Consider the following 13856-nt stretch of genomic DNA (forward strand, 5'->3'; position numbering starts at 1 on the left):
AGACAGACAGAAGTATTTTAACAATTTTTAACCTGTTTTTTCCTTTTGGTGTAAAGGTGAAAAATTAGGTGACTAATTCTTTTGGAAGTCCATTTTATCCAGAACACTGGTATAAAATTATGTTTGAGTGTCATCAGTTTTCTAAATGGGAAAAATTACCCTCTATTAGCATGTTTGTGGGCAGATTAAAAACAGTCTTCATTAGCATAAGGAACACTTACTGATTCTTTATGAAACTAGAAAATTATTTGCTGAATGATAAATTGCCAGCTTTACAGTTAGTTGTTGTTGACAATGAGCTCATTCAAAATGTGTATTGCAGTTTAGCCTACAAGACTGAATTCCTTTTTACTCAGAACTACTGCTTAATGGATTATGTACTTAAACCCTGTTCATACTACATATGAAATGTAATTCATGCTTTTCATGAAAATATTTGTATCAAATATCATGCATATTTAGAGTGATTTATTTTAATACTCTGTGTTTTTGTGATACGTTACACTACAGATACAACAAAATGTATTTGCATATAATTTTAGAAAAGAAAAAAACTTCCCATAATATTAAGATTAGGAAGCATGAGTTAGTCTTTTGAATTTAATGGAGAAATCTTATTACATCATTAAAAAAAATTAAAATAGGACTGGTTCCCTAATCAAAAGCGCAATACTATGTTTGATATCCTTTGTTGCTAAACATTTTAAGCATATGTAATGAAAGTATTTGCGGTCTAAAGTATTAAGGATTAATTTTACTAGAAAGTGCATAGGGATAATGATATCCCATTGCAGCCATGATTAGCTTGAAGATCTAGCTCCCTGTCTTGTCTGTCCAAATATCTTTATCCCTGGTTTCAGTGGATTAGGGGTTATATTCTATGAAGAATTCTATTACAATAAAAATTAAAAACAAAAGCTTTATTCATGTTTATTTGGACAGCATTATTTATTCTTACTAATTTATAAATCACATTTTGAAGGGGTTCTTTTGAATCAGTAAAATAATTTACCAAAAAATTTTGAAATCAGAAATTTATGGCTGTTACAATAACAAAATATGAAAGGTTACAAATAACATTGTTTTAGTTTTAATTTTTAAAAAACATCTGATATAATTTCCACTGAATTTCGCAATTGATTTTCTGTTTTAAAATTTTATGTTTCTTTAATAACATTCTTAAGGAGGAGGGGACTTACTATAGTTGCCTCCCTTTCATTTTTTGCTAACTGTGGCAAGACTTACATATGTCACTCAGCTACTATAAACGTGCATAGCAGTTTTTCCTTTGTAGCAGATGGATTTTAAACTTGACTTCTCAATAAATGTAGGTTTACAATACATAACTTTACAGGATTTGTGTTGTATATAACAGGTTTGAACACATTATCTCAGAATTCATCTGCATGGCATTTTCAGCTTATTCCAGGCCCCATGCCAGTATCTTAAGTAATAGGGAGAGAGTGTAGTGATTGATAGCAGCTAAAGAAGTGATTTTGAATAGAAACAAAGGCTTTAGAACAGAAGGTGTCAAATTAAACTTTGTCAGTTTGAAAAGTAGTAACATCCTGAAAGTTCATCTACATATTTACATGTGACTAATGTTTATATTTTGCTTTGCTTTGCTCCTTCTTTATATGCAGTGCAATGCTGCCTGGCAGAGTTGCTGCACATCAGCGAAGGGTGTTCCTACTGTTGTTTTAGGATGTATTTTTTCCAAGTACATTCAAGTCCTAAGGGCAGTCTTCCATATGTGTTTTTATATACCAATATAGTAGGGTTTTTAATGAATACGTAATTTTTATGGAGAAAATCCCCCCACATACATTTCAGCCATCATTTTGGATTAAACTAACCATTCTAAATACTAATGCATTCACTTCTAGCATAATTCCAGTTGTGTAGGCCATACCTTTCAGTTTTGATTTTACCCAGATGAGCGTACTCCCAATGAAAGGTATCTGAAGCACGATGCATTTTTCATAATTTTACGAATATTACAAGTTACATAGCTACATTTTCACTTGTATTGTTTGTTGAGTTTGAATCCTATTATAAAAAAGGTAAAAATTAAATAAGCAAATTACAGCTTGATAAGAATTTTTTTATATAAAAGCATCTCACTAGCAACAAGGATAACAATGGGATTGGTTTTTCAGAAGTAATAGAATAAATGTGCTAAATAATTGTGGAGTTAGCATATTTGGAGAAAACTTTACAAATACCTTGTTTTAGATTTAAGATGCAGAAAATCTATATGCTTCATTAAAAATATCACTTCTAAAAGTTTAAATATTATTTAAAAATATGAGCAAGTTAGGGACAATTTACTTTTTACAATAAAAAAAATATTCTGTGTTTTAAGTTTGGGTTTATATTTTGACAAAAAGCAGTAGATTTTAATCTTTTAAAATTACTAGACCATCTTAGAAAAGCTAATCAGACTGTATTTAAACGTGCAATTTATCACACTATTTGAGGCGGTAAGGAATTGGAAGTATTATTTCAGGGCAAAGGTTAATAGCCAAATACTGGAAATGTTTTATCAGACATAGGCAATTAATAAGGATATTTTAACACTCGGAACATAGAAGTGACAAAAAGAACAAAATACTTTCTAAATGGATGGATTTTGTTGTGGGTTTCTTTTTCTGGATTCACTTTTTGACTCATGCAGACTGTGTTAAGAAATTAGGTTTGATAATTGCAAAGAATATACCAAAAAGGAGTTTTATAAATAGATATATTCCACCTATTTATTTGATCAAATGTGTCTTTGCTTTAAGATTTTATTCCACTAAAGTTGAAGATGAGGCAGAATCACTTGTTATTTTTTTTTATTACCAATTAAGTAAATCTGCCCTTCATGTATATATTTTTCACAGGATAATATAATGTGCTAGATATTTGTCATCCAAGATTAACAGGAATCAATCCAAAAGAAAAACAAAAGCACACTGTTCTACTATTCCATGGAACATTTCTACGAGGCAGTCTGCCACTAAAACTAATATATTTATTTACATTTTAAAAAACTATATTCCATAGTTATGATATTAGAAAGTTCCTTGGGTGTTTTCAGTGGTTGCCCATACAATTTATCACTGTGTTTTATCTATAATTTACAAATATCCTAAAATGTTTTATACTATTAATAAAAAACTATACTATCAAAATTTTCATTAATTTTGTTAATGGTTGTTAGAGTTTAATATGTGGATTAAACAGGATTTGTTTCTGTGTTTTAATTTTTTATTACATTATAAACTGTCTTAAAGGCTTGGTCTTCATAAGTAGTATTTAAAAATAGAAAGTTAATATTAACAATATTTTTAAACTATTCTACAGTTAAAGCACTCTAGCATTTTAACCTAAATTGCCATGGATAATTATGTATCATTTTTGTGTTTGTCTTGAGGCATTTATACTGATAAACTAAACATTGGTGTTCTTTGTCATGTTTGCTCAGTTTAAATATAAAAAATAATAATGCTATTGATATAATTTAAGATGGCATGTAGGCAATTGCTAAACCGTTAAGGAAAAAAAAATCTGTGCATCTATTTTAGAAGCAAATTAGCATTTGCTAGAGTTCTCTTGGGACAATCTTTTGGCATACTTTCAAGCTTGCTTTCTACTAGAACATATCTGGGTTAAAGCAGGTGCTTTTATACATAGTTTACATGGATATATGCAGAGTGGTTCAAAATATGATCTTGTTCATATAATGCTTAAAATCATAAGTGTAATTTGCAAATATATATTTTTTCAAAACCAGAAGTCTGAATTGGCTAGAAAAGTATCAACAAGTTTTGATTTGTCTGCAGAGTCCCTCTGAGCACTTAAGAAGAAAGAGGATACTTTGCTCAGTAATATTTCTTCAAATAGGTTCTGTATTATATGATTAATGTGAACTAGGTCTCTACTCGGGTTAGATATAGGATACATTATTTAATTCTGAATTAAAGAATATCGTGGTTTTTTAAAAAAGTCATATGGGTATGGGTTTTTTCCCTATCATACAGATATAGATATATTAGATAAAAATCAGCATTAGAGATTCTATAGTAGACCAAACTCAAATAGTATGTTCTTTTTTATTGTATATTTGAAATGATGATATGCTGCAACTGCTTTCTCTTAACAACAGTTCAAAGTTATTCTTAATCTAAATATTTGTATACAAAGTTGGTAAAAGTTCATGATGCTGGCTTTATAAACTGAGATTTTGCCTATAAACTGTCTATAAGATTCTCAAGAAGAAGAAGTGAGGTTGGGCAAAGATGTCCATTTTGTTCTTAGTTTATTCACTTTGCTTCCAAGGAAAGTGCCTTTTGGCACCTAATTTTTTGGTAAAGTTATCTAATGTTTTGCTGATCATTGTTTTAAGGGCTGGCTCTGCGAACTCTTGCGTTGGAAAGAAGATCCTTCACCTGAGAATAGAACTCTGTGGGAGAATCTGTCAATGATCCGAAGGTTCCTCAGTCTTCCTCAGCCTGAACGAGATGCCATTTATGAACAAGAAAGCAATGCAGTTCATCACCATGGCGACAGACCTTCTCATATTATTCATGTTCCAGCAGAGCAAATGCAGGTTAGTTTACCTTGACCAATTCAGGTTAGGAGTAAGAAAAAACAAAGCAATTTATTCTTAAGAGAAAACCATTCTATCTCTTCTTGTTTTTTAAAATAGAAATGTTTTCGTATGCATTAAAACACTCATGTTCAGTAAAATATGTGACTTTTTTTCTCAATGCAAAGGCATTTGTAAAAATTAATTTTAGAAGCTTTCTATGGGCAGGTCTTCCATGTTGGTTTCCAAAGTTCTTTTTAAACTTAAAACATAATGGGCACATGTAAAAGATGCTTAAAAGTGAGCTCACTAATAGAATAATGTGAAGCATTTTTCTTTTACAGCACTTTTTATGCCAGCAATTGGGTGGATTGCTAAAAGTGATAACCTTTTTTTTAATGGTGCAAGTCTCTCACAGGTAGTCATAATTCATAAATGCATAATGCTTAGTTATTATAGCTGTCATGGCTTTCAAATAAGTTTAAAGATTCATTTAAGCACAAAGAATAGGAATAGATTTGGCCCAGTTTTCTCATCCTACTTACCCTCAGTTTGAAAGTTAGGATGAGTCAATGTTTGTTTGTTTTTTTCTTTAGAGCCCCTCTCCCACCACCCTTGGGAAAGGAGAGCATAGAGGCGCTTTCTTACCTGGCCTGCTGACCACTGGACCTTGGCTGGGTGCTGCTCCTCAGGTGAGCTGGCACAAGATTAATGTGTAGGAGAGATATGGAGAGGTTTCAGAACTTGATCCAGCTGTTTCCTTCCATTTATAAACAAATCAGGGTAAATTGCATTTTTAGGAATGGATGAGGCTTAATTTTATTGTAACCCAGCCTGACAATGTATTTAAGGGGCAAGTTTTAAATATAAATTATAAATAAATTGTCTTTTTAAAGTCCAATGTTTAAAATGTGGGATTGGACTTTTATCCCTCTCCTTTTCTACAAGTAATGGATTAGTCACGAAGATTTTCAGTCATTTATTGTATTATAAAAGCTATTTATAAAGCTTACTAGAGAGTTTTTAAGAAGTTAGCATAACTGTGATATTAAAAAATAAAACAAATGAAGCAATTGGACAGTGGTTGATCAAAATTGTAAAAGTGAAATAGCTTGCAATGAGTGATTCAGCCAAAGATGGTAAACAAATAATTTTATTACCAAGTGTTACTGCAAATGCCTGGAAATTACACATTTCAATACATTTACCACATGTAGAAATAAAAAGAAATAATTATCTAGCAATATATTTCCAAGATTTGTCCAATCTGATAATAAAATTTTGTTGACTTTTGTAGAGACTAATATATGCAATCTTTAAACATATTGTTTAAAATGTTTAAAAATGAATCCCTATTAAAATTAGTAACTACGAGTTCTAGTAATCATGGATGGGAACAGTATTTATTTAATTGTGTATTTTTTATATCCTACTTCGTATTTGAGGCATTCAATTTAGCAATATAAATTAAAACATAAAAATCAATTAAAATTATAACTAATCCAACTCAAAAGGCATCATAAAGAAATCCAGTATTGACTCTCTTCAAGTACTAGCCTATAAGCTAAGACAGCTGTTCATATACACAATGTATAGAACCAGTAACTATTCCCAGCAGATTTTATGTTTTATACATATAGAAATATATGTTAATGTACAATTTTTCATCAAAATTTGGAACTTTTGGCACTTTAGTTTTTATTAGCCCCAAAAAGTATAACCAATAGTCAGCAATAATGCAACATGGAACTCGTAAGCATTAGGCCAGCCACACATGTCCTGGTCAAGAGTTATGTTATATGTCCAAAGTCAAGAATTTTTTAACTTCATGCTAAATGTAGAAGTGTTCTAGAATAATTAATTTCATATGAGAATTTTATGTTTTATTATATCTATGTCCCAGATTTTGTCACTGTTTCTCAAAATAGCTTCTTATGTAGTATAACGTTGTTTTACACACACATAATCATGCACACACATGCAGGGAGAGAGACTTTTTTCCTTACAACCCTATGAGATATGTCAAAATTATTAATTGAATAGGTTGTTTGGGTTTTTCTGGACTCTAGCTGACACTATCAACCTCTTCACACAGACACACTCTTACAATTGTAAATAATAATAAATGCCATGTGCAACTGTTCTTTTGTTTTTTAAAAAACTTCATTTATTAAAATGTCCTTTTATTCTGTTCCCAATCACAGACTATTTCTGATGTTATTGATGATATTCTCATTTTTAATTGTTATTCAATATAAGACTAGTAGTAAACAAAATATTTTTCTTCTTGGTAAAAGTGATATGTACTGCTTATTATAGAAATTTAACTAGCTAAAGGTTCAAGACCAATTTGTCAATTGAAGTGTAAAATAAAACCAAGTATGTTCTGTTGATAGTAATTATCCAACACACAAGGTGGAAATGAAGTTCTATTACTTTTGAAAACTATGCACTGCAATTGTGAGATGTGCTAAACATCAAATTAAACAATTAGCTTACAGATACTGATTTCGGTTCTTAGTAATAATTTGAATAATGATAGTTTCCATGCAAGCAAAGGGACAATGAAGCTGCCCAGTGACCATGCTCTGACACTTGGCAGCTTCTTCCATTGTCAATGTTTATAAATTCAAAGTGAACATCTCTAGAAGAAAATGTATTGCTATTGAATTTTGCATAGTCTAATCTGTCTATTTAAACCATTTTAAAGTATAGGCCATTTTAATTAGTTATTCCTCTTTCATATAATAAAATTGGTTTATTTTTCAAATATATGCAATTAGTAAATTATTGCATATGTATTCTGATCATAGAATTTGGTTGATTTCACAACTTAGGGATTCAAAACAAACAACAGCCCTATAAATTTGATATAGATTCTATATTATAGAACAATTTGGAAGCTGCTCAATTTGTAAATGTAAAACAATTCTGAAAATAGAGATTTTGTGTTTCTTGTTCATTACCTTCTTGTCTCTATTCAATCCTGTCCAATTCTCATTGCCGGAACAAGTCCCTACAGTTTTCTTGATTTTTTTTCAAAAGTGGTTGGCCATTGCTTCCTTTTAAAGACTAAGCAAAAGTAACTGGCCCAAGGATACCTAAAGCAGGACTAGAACTCATAGTCTCCCAATTTCTAACCTGACACTTTAACTACTACCATAAACTGACTATTTTATCAACTTAAATATATAGGGTTTTTTATTTTTTTATTTTTTTGATACAGTTGGTTGAAATATATAGATGCAGACTTGAAGTTTGCAACAATTCAAAAAATGAATGCAGAATTTGGTTCATACTGTATACTAAAATATTTATTTGAATTATATTTTTTTATTTATTTAATGTATATGCCTCAAAACTCATTAGCACAAGTGACTCTTGGCAGTTACAATAAAATGAAAGCATAGGTATAAAAACATTAAAATCAAGATTAGAAAATCACTCAGTATAGCATGTTCCTATCGGAACGCCCAGGTTTTAAGCCAGAAGACTGGAGGCAGATCTCGCCTCAGGAGTCAAGGTGTTTCAGAAGCTGGGAGCCAGGGCAGAGAAGGCTCTTCTCCTTGACTCCATCATTTGAAATGCCTTGGCTGATGAGATCTGAAGAAGGGCCTTTCTGCCAGTGCAAGTAAGGCAAATCAGTTCTACTGAGCAAGATAATGTCTCAGATAACCTGGTCTGATGCCATTAAGAGCTTTAAATGTAATAATCAAACCTTGGCCCCAGAAGCAAGCTGCCAAATAATGCAGCTTGTATAAAGCGATGTTACATGTGCCACCTTAGGAGGCTCCAGAACTATCTGTGCCATTGCATTTTGTACTAACTATAGTTTCCAAATATTCTTCAAGGGTGGCCTAATGTAAAACACATTGTGGTAATTCAACTAAGAGTTGATTAGGGAATGAGTGACTGAGTGCAGAGCCTCATGATCCATGAAAAGATGCAACTGGTGCACAATACAAAGGCTCTCCTAGCCATAACTGCCACTTGCTCTTTGAGCTGGAGTTATGATTTTATGAAAAACCCAGATTGCACATGGCCTATACAAATACAAAGAAATATCCATAACATCTTTTTAGAATCATAATGGTAGAATGGAACATTAACTGGGAAAGTCCTAATCGCTTCCTTAGATGCCCTTTAGATACCTAGAAAGTGATATACTATGCCCTCAATTATCTTAAAGAACTACACATAACCAGTTCTCTCCTCATAAAAGACTAATCACTAATTGACTTGGCTTGTCAGAAGATTGCAAAACAAAAATCACATGTCCCTGGGATAAATATGAGTCAGTTGCCAAGCATCTGAATTTTGATCAGTTTACCATGTCCTAAGTGTGAAAAACAGTCATAAGTCACTATTTTCAGTGCTATTGTAACTTCAAACAATCACTAAATAAGTGGTTGTAAGTCAATAACTACTTATATTGGGATTTATTTATTTATTTTATGTGAACACTCGTCTGCTGAAAAAAATCTAAAATAGCATTTGCTTCTTAGCAGTTATTTTATATCACTGACTCATATACAGCTTGGGATCAGAATTAAAATTCCAGAATTCTTTTCACATTTGCCATTAACTGAGCCAAGTATCTCCTCCACACCGCTATGTTTAACATTTGTTTCTTAACTGAAGAACTTTGCATTTGCCTTAATTCTGTATTTTCAACTTATTTCTCTGACATATAAGGATCATTTTGAATATTGCTTCTCTAGTCTAATGTACAAAAAATTCTGAAGAGTGCCAATCCAACACTTTGACAGAACATCATTGATGCACACTCTCTCAATATAGTTTTCAAGATGACTGTGAGTCCACATCACATATAATTCAGTCCTAGGTTATCAGTCAAATATTTTATGACAGTTTATCAAACATTTAATATCAAACATTTAATAAACATTTCATTAAGTTAATACACCATGTAGCATTCTGATAATATCCAATAATATGAAATATAATTAATCTGGAATTTTTTTCTTGACAAATGCTGATTTTTAGTAATAACTGCATCTTCCCCCCCCCCCCAAAAAAGCATTAAAAGATCAGTTATGATATGATAACAGAACATTCCCCAATAAAGATGTCAAACCAAGTGGTCTGTAGTTCCTCAGGTTCAGAATTACAGAATAACAGAGTTGAAAGGGACTTGGAGGTCTTCTATTCCAATCCTCTGCTATACCATTCTGGACAAATGGCTGTTCAATCACTTCTTAATGTGGACAAATGGCTGTTCAATGTCCAGTGATAGAGCACTTTTAGAAGCAAGCCATTCCATTAATCATTCTGACAGGAAATTTGTCTTTAGTTTCATATTGAATCTGTTTGTTAAGCTTCCGTCTATTACTTCTTGTCTTGCCTCAGATATATTGGGGAATAGGTTGCCCCCTTCCACTTCTCTGTGATAGCCCCTCAAATAGTGGAAGACAGCTATCTTGTCATCCCTAGTCCTTTTCTTCGTTAGACTAGACATTCTTAGTTTCTGCAACCATTCATTAGCTTCCAGTCCCTTATCCCTTTGTTGCTCTTCTCTGCACTCTTCCTTTCAATAACTTTTTGTATGATACTAACCAAAACTGGATGTAATATTCCAAGTATGGTTTTACCCAGTGTAGTATAAAGTAGTTCTAACACGTCGTGTGATCTTGATAGTATCCCTTTGTTGATGCAACCTAGGACTAAATTGGCTTTTATGGTAACTGCAACATGTTGCTGGTTCATATTTAAGAGTTGCCCACTAGGACTGCTAGATCCTTCTCACTGTTAGCACTGAGGCTGGTACCACCTATTCTGTATCTGTGCATTTGGTTTTTCTGCCAAAAGTAAGTGTAAACCTTACTTTTCTTACCACTGAATTGCATTTGTTGAATAAGGCCTTTTTGTCGTTAGGGCATTTTGTTGGATAAGAATCCCTGCATTTCTTTTTTTAAAATAATGTGACCCCACCCAGTCATCTGGAATTCCTAGTTAGAATCAGATTAATTTGCAAGCAATACTTCTTCTTCAATGGAAAATATATAGGCAGTCCTCAATTTAGAATTATTTGTTTAATGATGGTTCAAAGTTACAGAGATGCTGAAAAAAGTGACTTACAATGCGTCCTCAAAACATATGATAATGATTTAACCTGGCAATCAGTTTTCATTTATAATAATTACAGCATCTTCTGAGTGAGTGATTCCAATTTTCAACCTTTTCGGCTAGCTTTCAACAAGTAAAGTCAATGAGGGAAGCCAGATTTATTTAATTGTAAGAATGACCATGTAATTCTCTTATTGACAATATATATGATTTGCTTAATTACTGCAGTCATTCACTTAACAACCACAATAAAATGGTCATAAAGTTGGGTCCAGTCACTTGATGACCCACATTTCTTTACTAATCTACTACAAACATACTGCAATATATAATAGGTAATAATCGTAATTAAAAAATCAGGCATGATCTCCAGAATTACATACTTTTCTCAAACTCTCTTCCCTTTTTAAACCCAAATCTTCCCTGATTCATGTCTAGCGTGACAAAATATTTTATGTGGGCATGTTAGATGAGGGTCAGTACAAATGGTGAGATGTCGCAGTACTTTTCTGTACTGTATATGCAAACACTTTGATCTTTGATCAACTGGAATGAGAGTGCTGTTTTTTTATATTCAAACATTTAAAGTACCCTGAACTTTTTATGCCAAAGTAAGTAGCATACATGGATATTTTGATTATAATGCAGTGGTCAATGTATGAAATATTGATTGAAAAGGACTGATAATGTTCACCATCATTAGCATTAACATTTTTATCCCTTTGCTATCTGTATGTAGTCTTTATTTCTAAAGACTAATGCTTTATTAATATTAACATAGTATCAATATATTAATAAGCATAGTATTAATACTACTCTAATAGTAATGCATGGTATTAATGCTATTAATTAATAGTATTGATATTACTATTAATATTAGTAATTGGTATTACTAATTAATATTTATTAATAATATTAGATTATAGACTATATAAATGAGGAAAGACAAATTTGTGCAAGAAAAAGAAAGATGATGACAGATAAAATCAGAGGGGCTAAGCATGCCCAGAGGCATTATTTTTCAAATCAAACAGTGTTATGATTGTTTCTAAATAAAATAGGTAAAAACAAATCTTTTTATTATTTTTTAACAAAAATGTATTTCTCAATTTGTGTCTTTAACTTTTTCTTTCATTATCTATCAGCAGCAGCAGCAGTCCCAGCAACAGCCACCCCAGCAGCAGCCACAGCAGCAGCAGCAGCCTCCACCCCCAGGTCCCAGATTACCCCCAAGACAGCCAACAGTAGCATCACCAGCTGAATCTGAGGATGAAAATCGTCAGAAGAATCGTCCACGAACAAAAATTTCTGTAGAAGCTCTGGGCATTCTTCAGAGTTTTATTCAAGATGTAGGCCTGTATCCAGATGAAGAAGCCATCCAAACTCTGTCAGCCCAGCTCGACCTACCGAAATACACCATTATCAAGTTCTTTCAGAACCAGCGATACTACGTCAAACACCATGGAAAGCTGAAAGATAACTCAGGCTTAGAAGTAGATGTGGCAGAATATAAAGAAGATGAGTTACTTAAGGATTTGGAAGAGGGTGTCCAAGACAAAAGTACGAACACACTTTTTTCAGTTAAATTAGAAGATGAGTTATCAGTAGAAGGGAACACTGACTGTAACACTGTATTGAAAGACTAATAAAAATAGTATTTATTCAACAGCATCACTGCTTACTAATAAAAAGAAAAATCCATCCTGTATACTGTCATCAACCTCTTTATTCATTGTTTGGCCTATGAATCTTCCAAAACTTGCACAAACGTTGAAAAAAATTAAGGATAATACAGACTGCACTAGATATTTTACAAACTGCTTCAGCGATAGAAATGAAGCATTGAAGATTGTTTCATATTAATTTGTGTTCACTGGGTACATCAACATGTATCCAATAAGCATGATATCTGTGGGTTGTTTTTCTTCTTATTGTTGTTATTATTATTCTAGAGCTTTCAGACAAGCATTACTTTGTGACTTATTGTTTTTATTTTTTCCCAGTTATTGTTAACACTCCACACTTGATCTATGAAAGCTTAACATTTATTTAAGTAAAAGATAAAAGAAGAGTTAGTTACTCTTGCTCTATTGTATGTTACAAAAGAACTATAGACTGTGAGATGCAGTTTAAAGTTCACATATGCCAACAAATGCCTTGTATTATATGGCACTGCCGTAACTCAGATTTTTTTTTCAAAAGTAAGAAATCACTGTATCTTTTTCATTTTCATTTGTTATACAAATTTTTGGAAACAAAATGTGAATCATGGTTTTTCCCATTATTTATTTGTAGATCTTTAAATATCATGTTGTAATTAATTTTAGAAGTTTCCGTTAAATGTAATATTGCTTCTATTGTTACCATATTGGGTTTTTTTTCTATTTATAAGTGTATTTTGATGGGCAGTAAAACAAAGTGTCTTAAAAGTTTTAAATAGAAAAAATGTGCTTTACACAGTTGCCTATAAAAAGTGCTCTATGTTATCCAAGCAATTCATACTATAAGCTTCACTCTTATTGTTGTATGCAATTTTTACTATCATGCAAATAAGCTTAGGTAAATCAAACTAATAGATCACCTTAGAAACTTATGCAATTAATGTGAAAATAATTGATGTTTGCAATGTGTCTTCCTTTGGTTTACAATCAATTTTAAAGCTACAGCTGTATAAATTTTCTGTATAAAGGTGTATTTCTTTTTTATGAGTTTATTGCTATGAAAACACCAGTTATTTTGTTACAGCTGGCTGTTTTTATAAGTGTATCACAATTTTCTTTATGCAGAAATGTTCTGACTAGGAGTGGTTATTGACTGTAACTACACAATTAAAATTGTTTGTATGGTATGATATGATAGGGTTTGTGTGCATTTGTGTACAGAAACAACACAAAAAAAGTGTGTTTATTATCTTGAAATATCATTTTCAATCACTTTAGCAACAACTTATATTCTGGATTTTAAATTATCCCAAACTATGAAACTGAAAAGATGCTGTTCAGAAACTTAGTTTTACTGTAAAAATCATAACCTGTCTCGACTTGATTTTAAAGGTTGCCTGGCGGACAAAGATAGCAGGATATTATTGAGTCAAAAGGCTATCAGGCAAAAACATATTTACAGTTACTGGCAGTAATGCACTTATAATGAATGCAGCTGGTTTTGTTTTACAATATTTGAATTTATGATAACACTG

The 13856-nt window shown here is 31.8% G+C and overlaps 1 protein-coding gene across 9 annotated transcripts in view; it reads left to right on the top strand.

Annotated features, from left to right (window-relative positions):
* The window catches only part of SATB1 (SATB homeobox 1), a 111648-nt gene extending 98139 nt beyond the window's left edge, over positions 1–13509 (top strand). For 5 of the 9 annotated variants that reach the window (XM_081970858.1, XM_081970860.1, XM_081970859.1 and 2 more), the window contains 3 exons: positions 4391–4594; positions 5170–5265; positions 11806–13509. In XM_081970858.1, the coding sequence (XP_081826984.1) occupies positions 4391–4594; positions 5170–5265; positions 11806–12306 (801 nt within the window). In that variant the 3' untranslated portion in view covers positions 12307–13509. The remainder of the gene's footprint in view (positions 1–4390; positions 4595–5169; positions 5266–11805) is intronic. The other 4 variants (XM_081970861.1, XM_081970862.1, XM_081970863.1 and 1 more) reach the window with 4 other exon arrangements.
* Positions 13510–13856: the final 347 nt, after the last annotated feature.

This window comes from Natrix helvetica (genome assembly GCF_964273705.1).
Source record: "Natrix helvetica genome assembly, chromosome: Z".
NCBI classification, from domain to species: Eukaryota; Metazoa; Chordata; class Lepidosauria; order Squamata; family Natricidae; genus Natrix; species Natrix helvetica.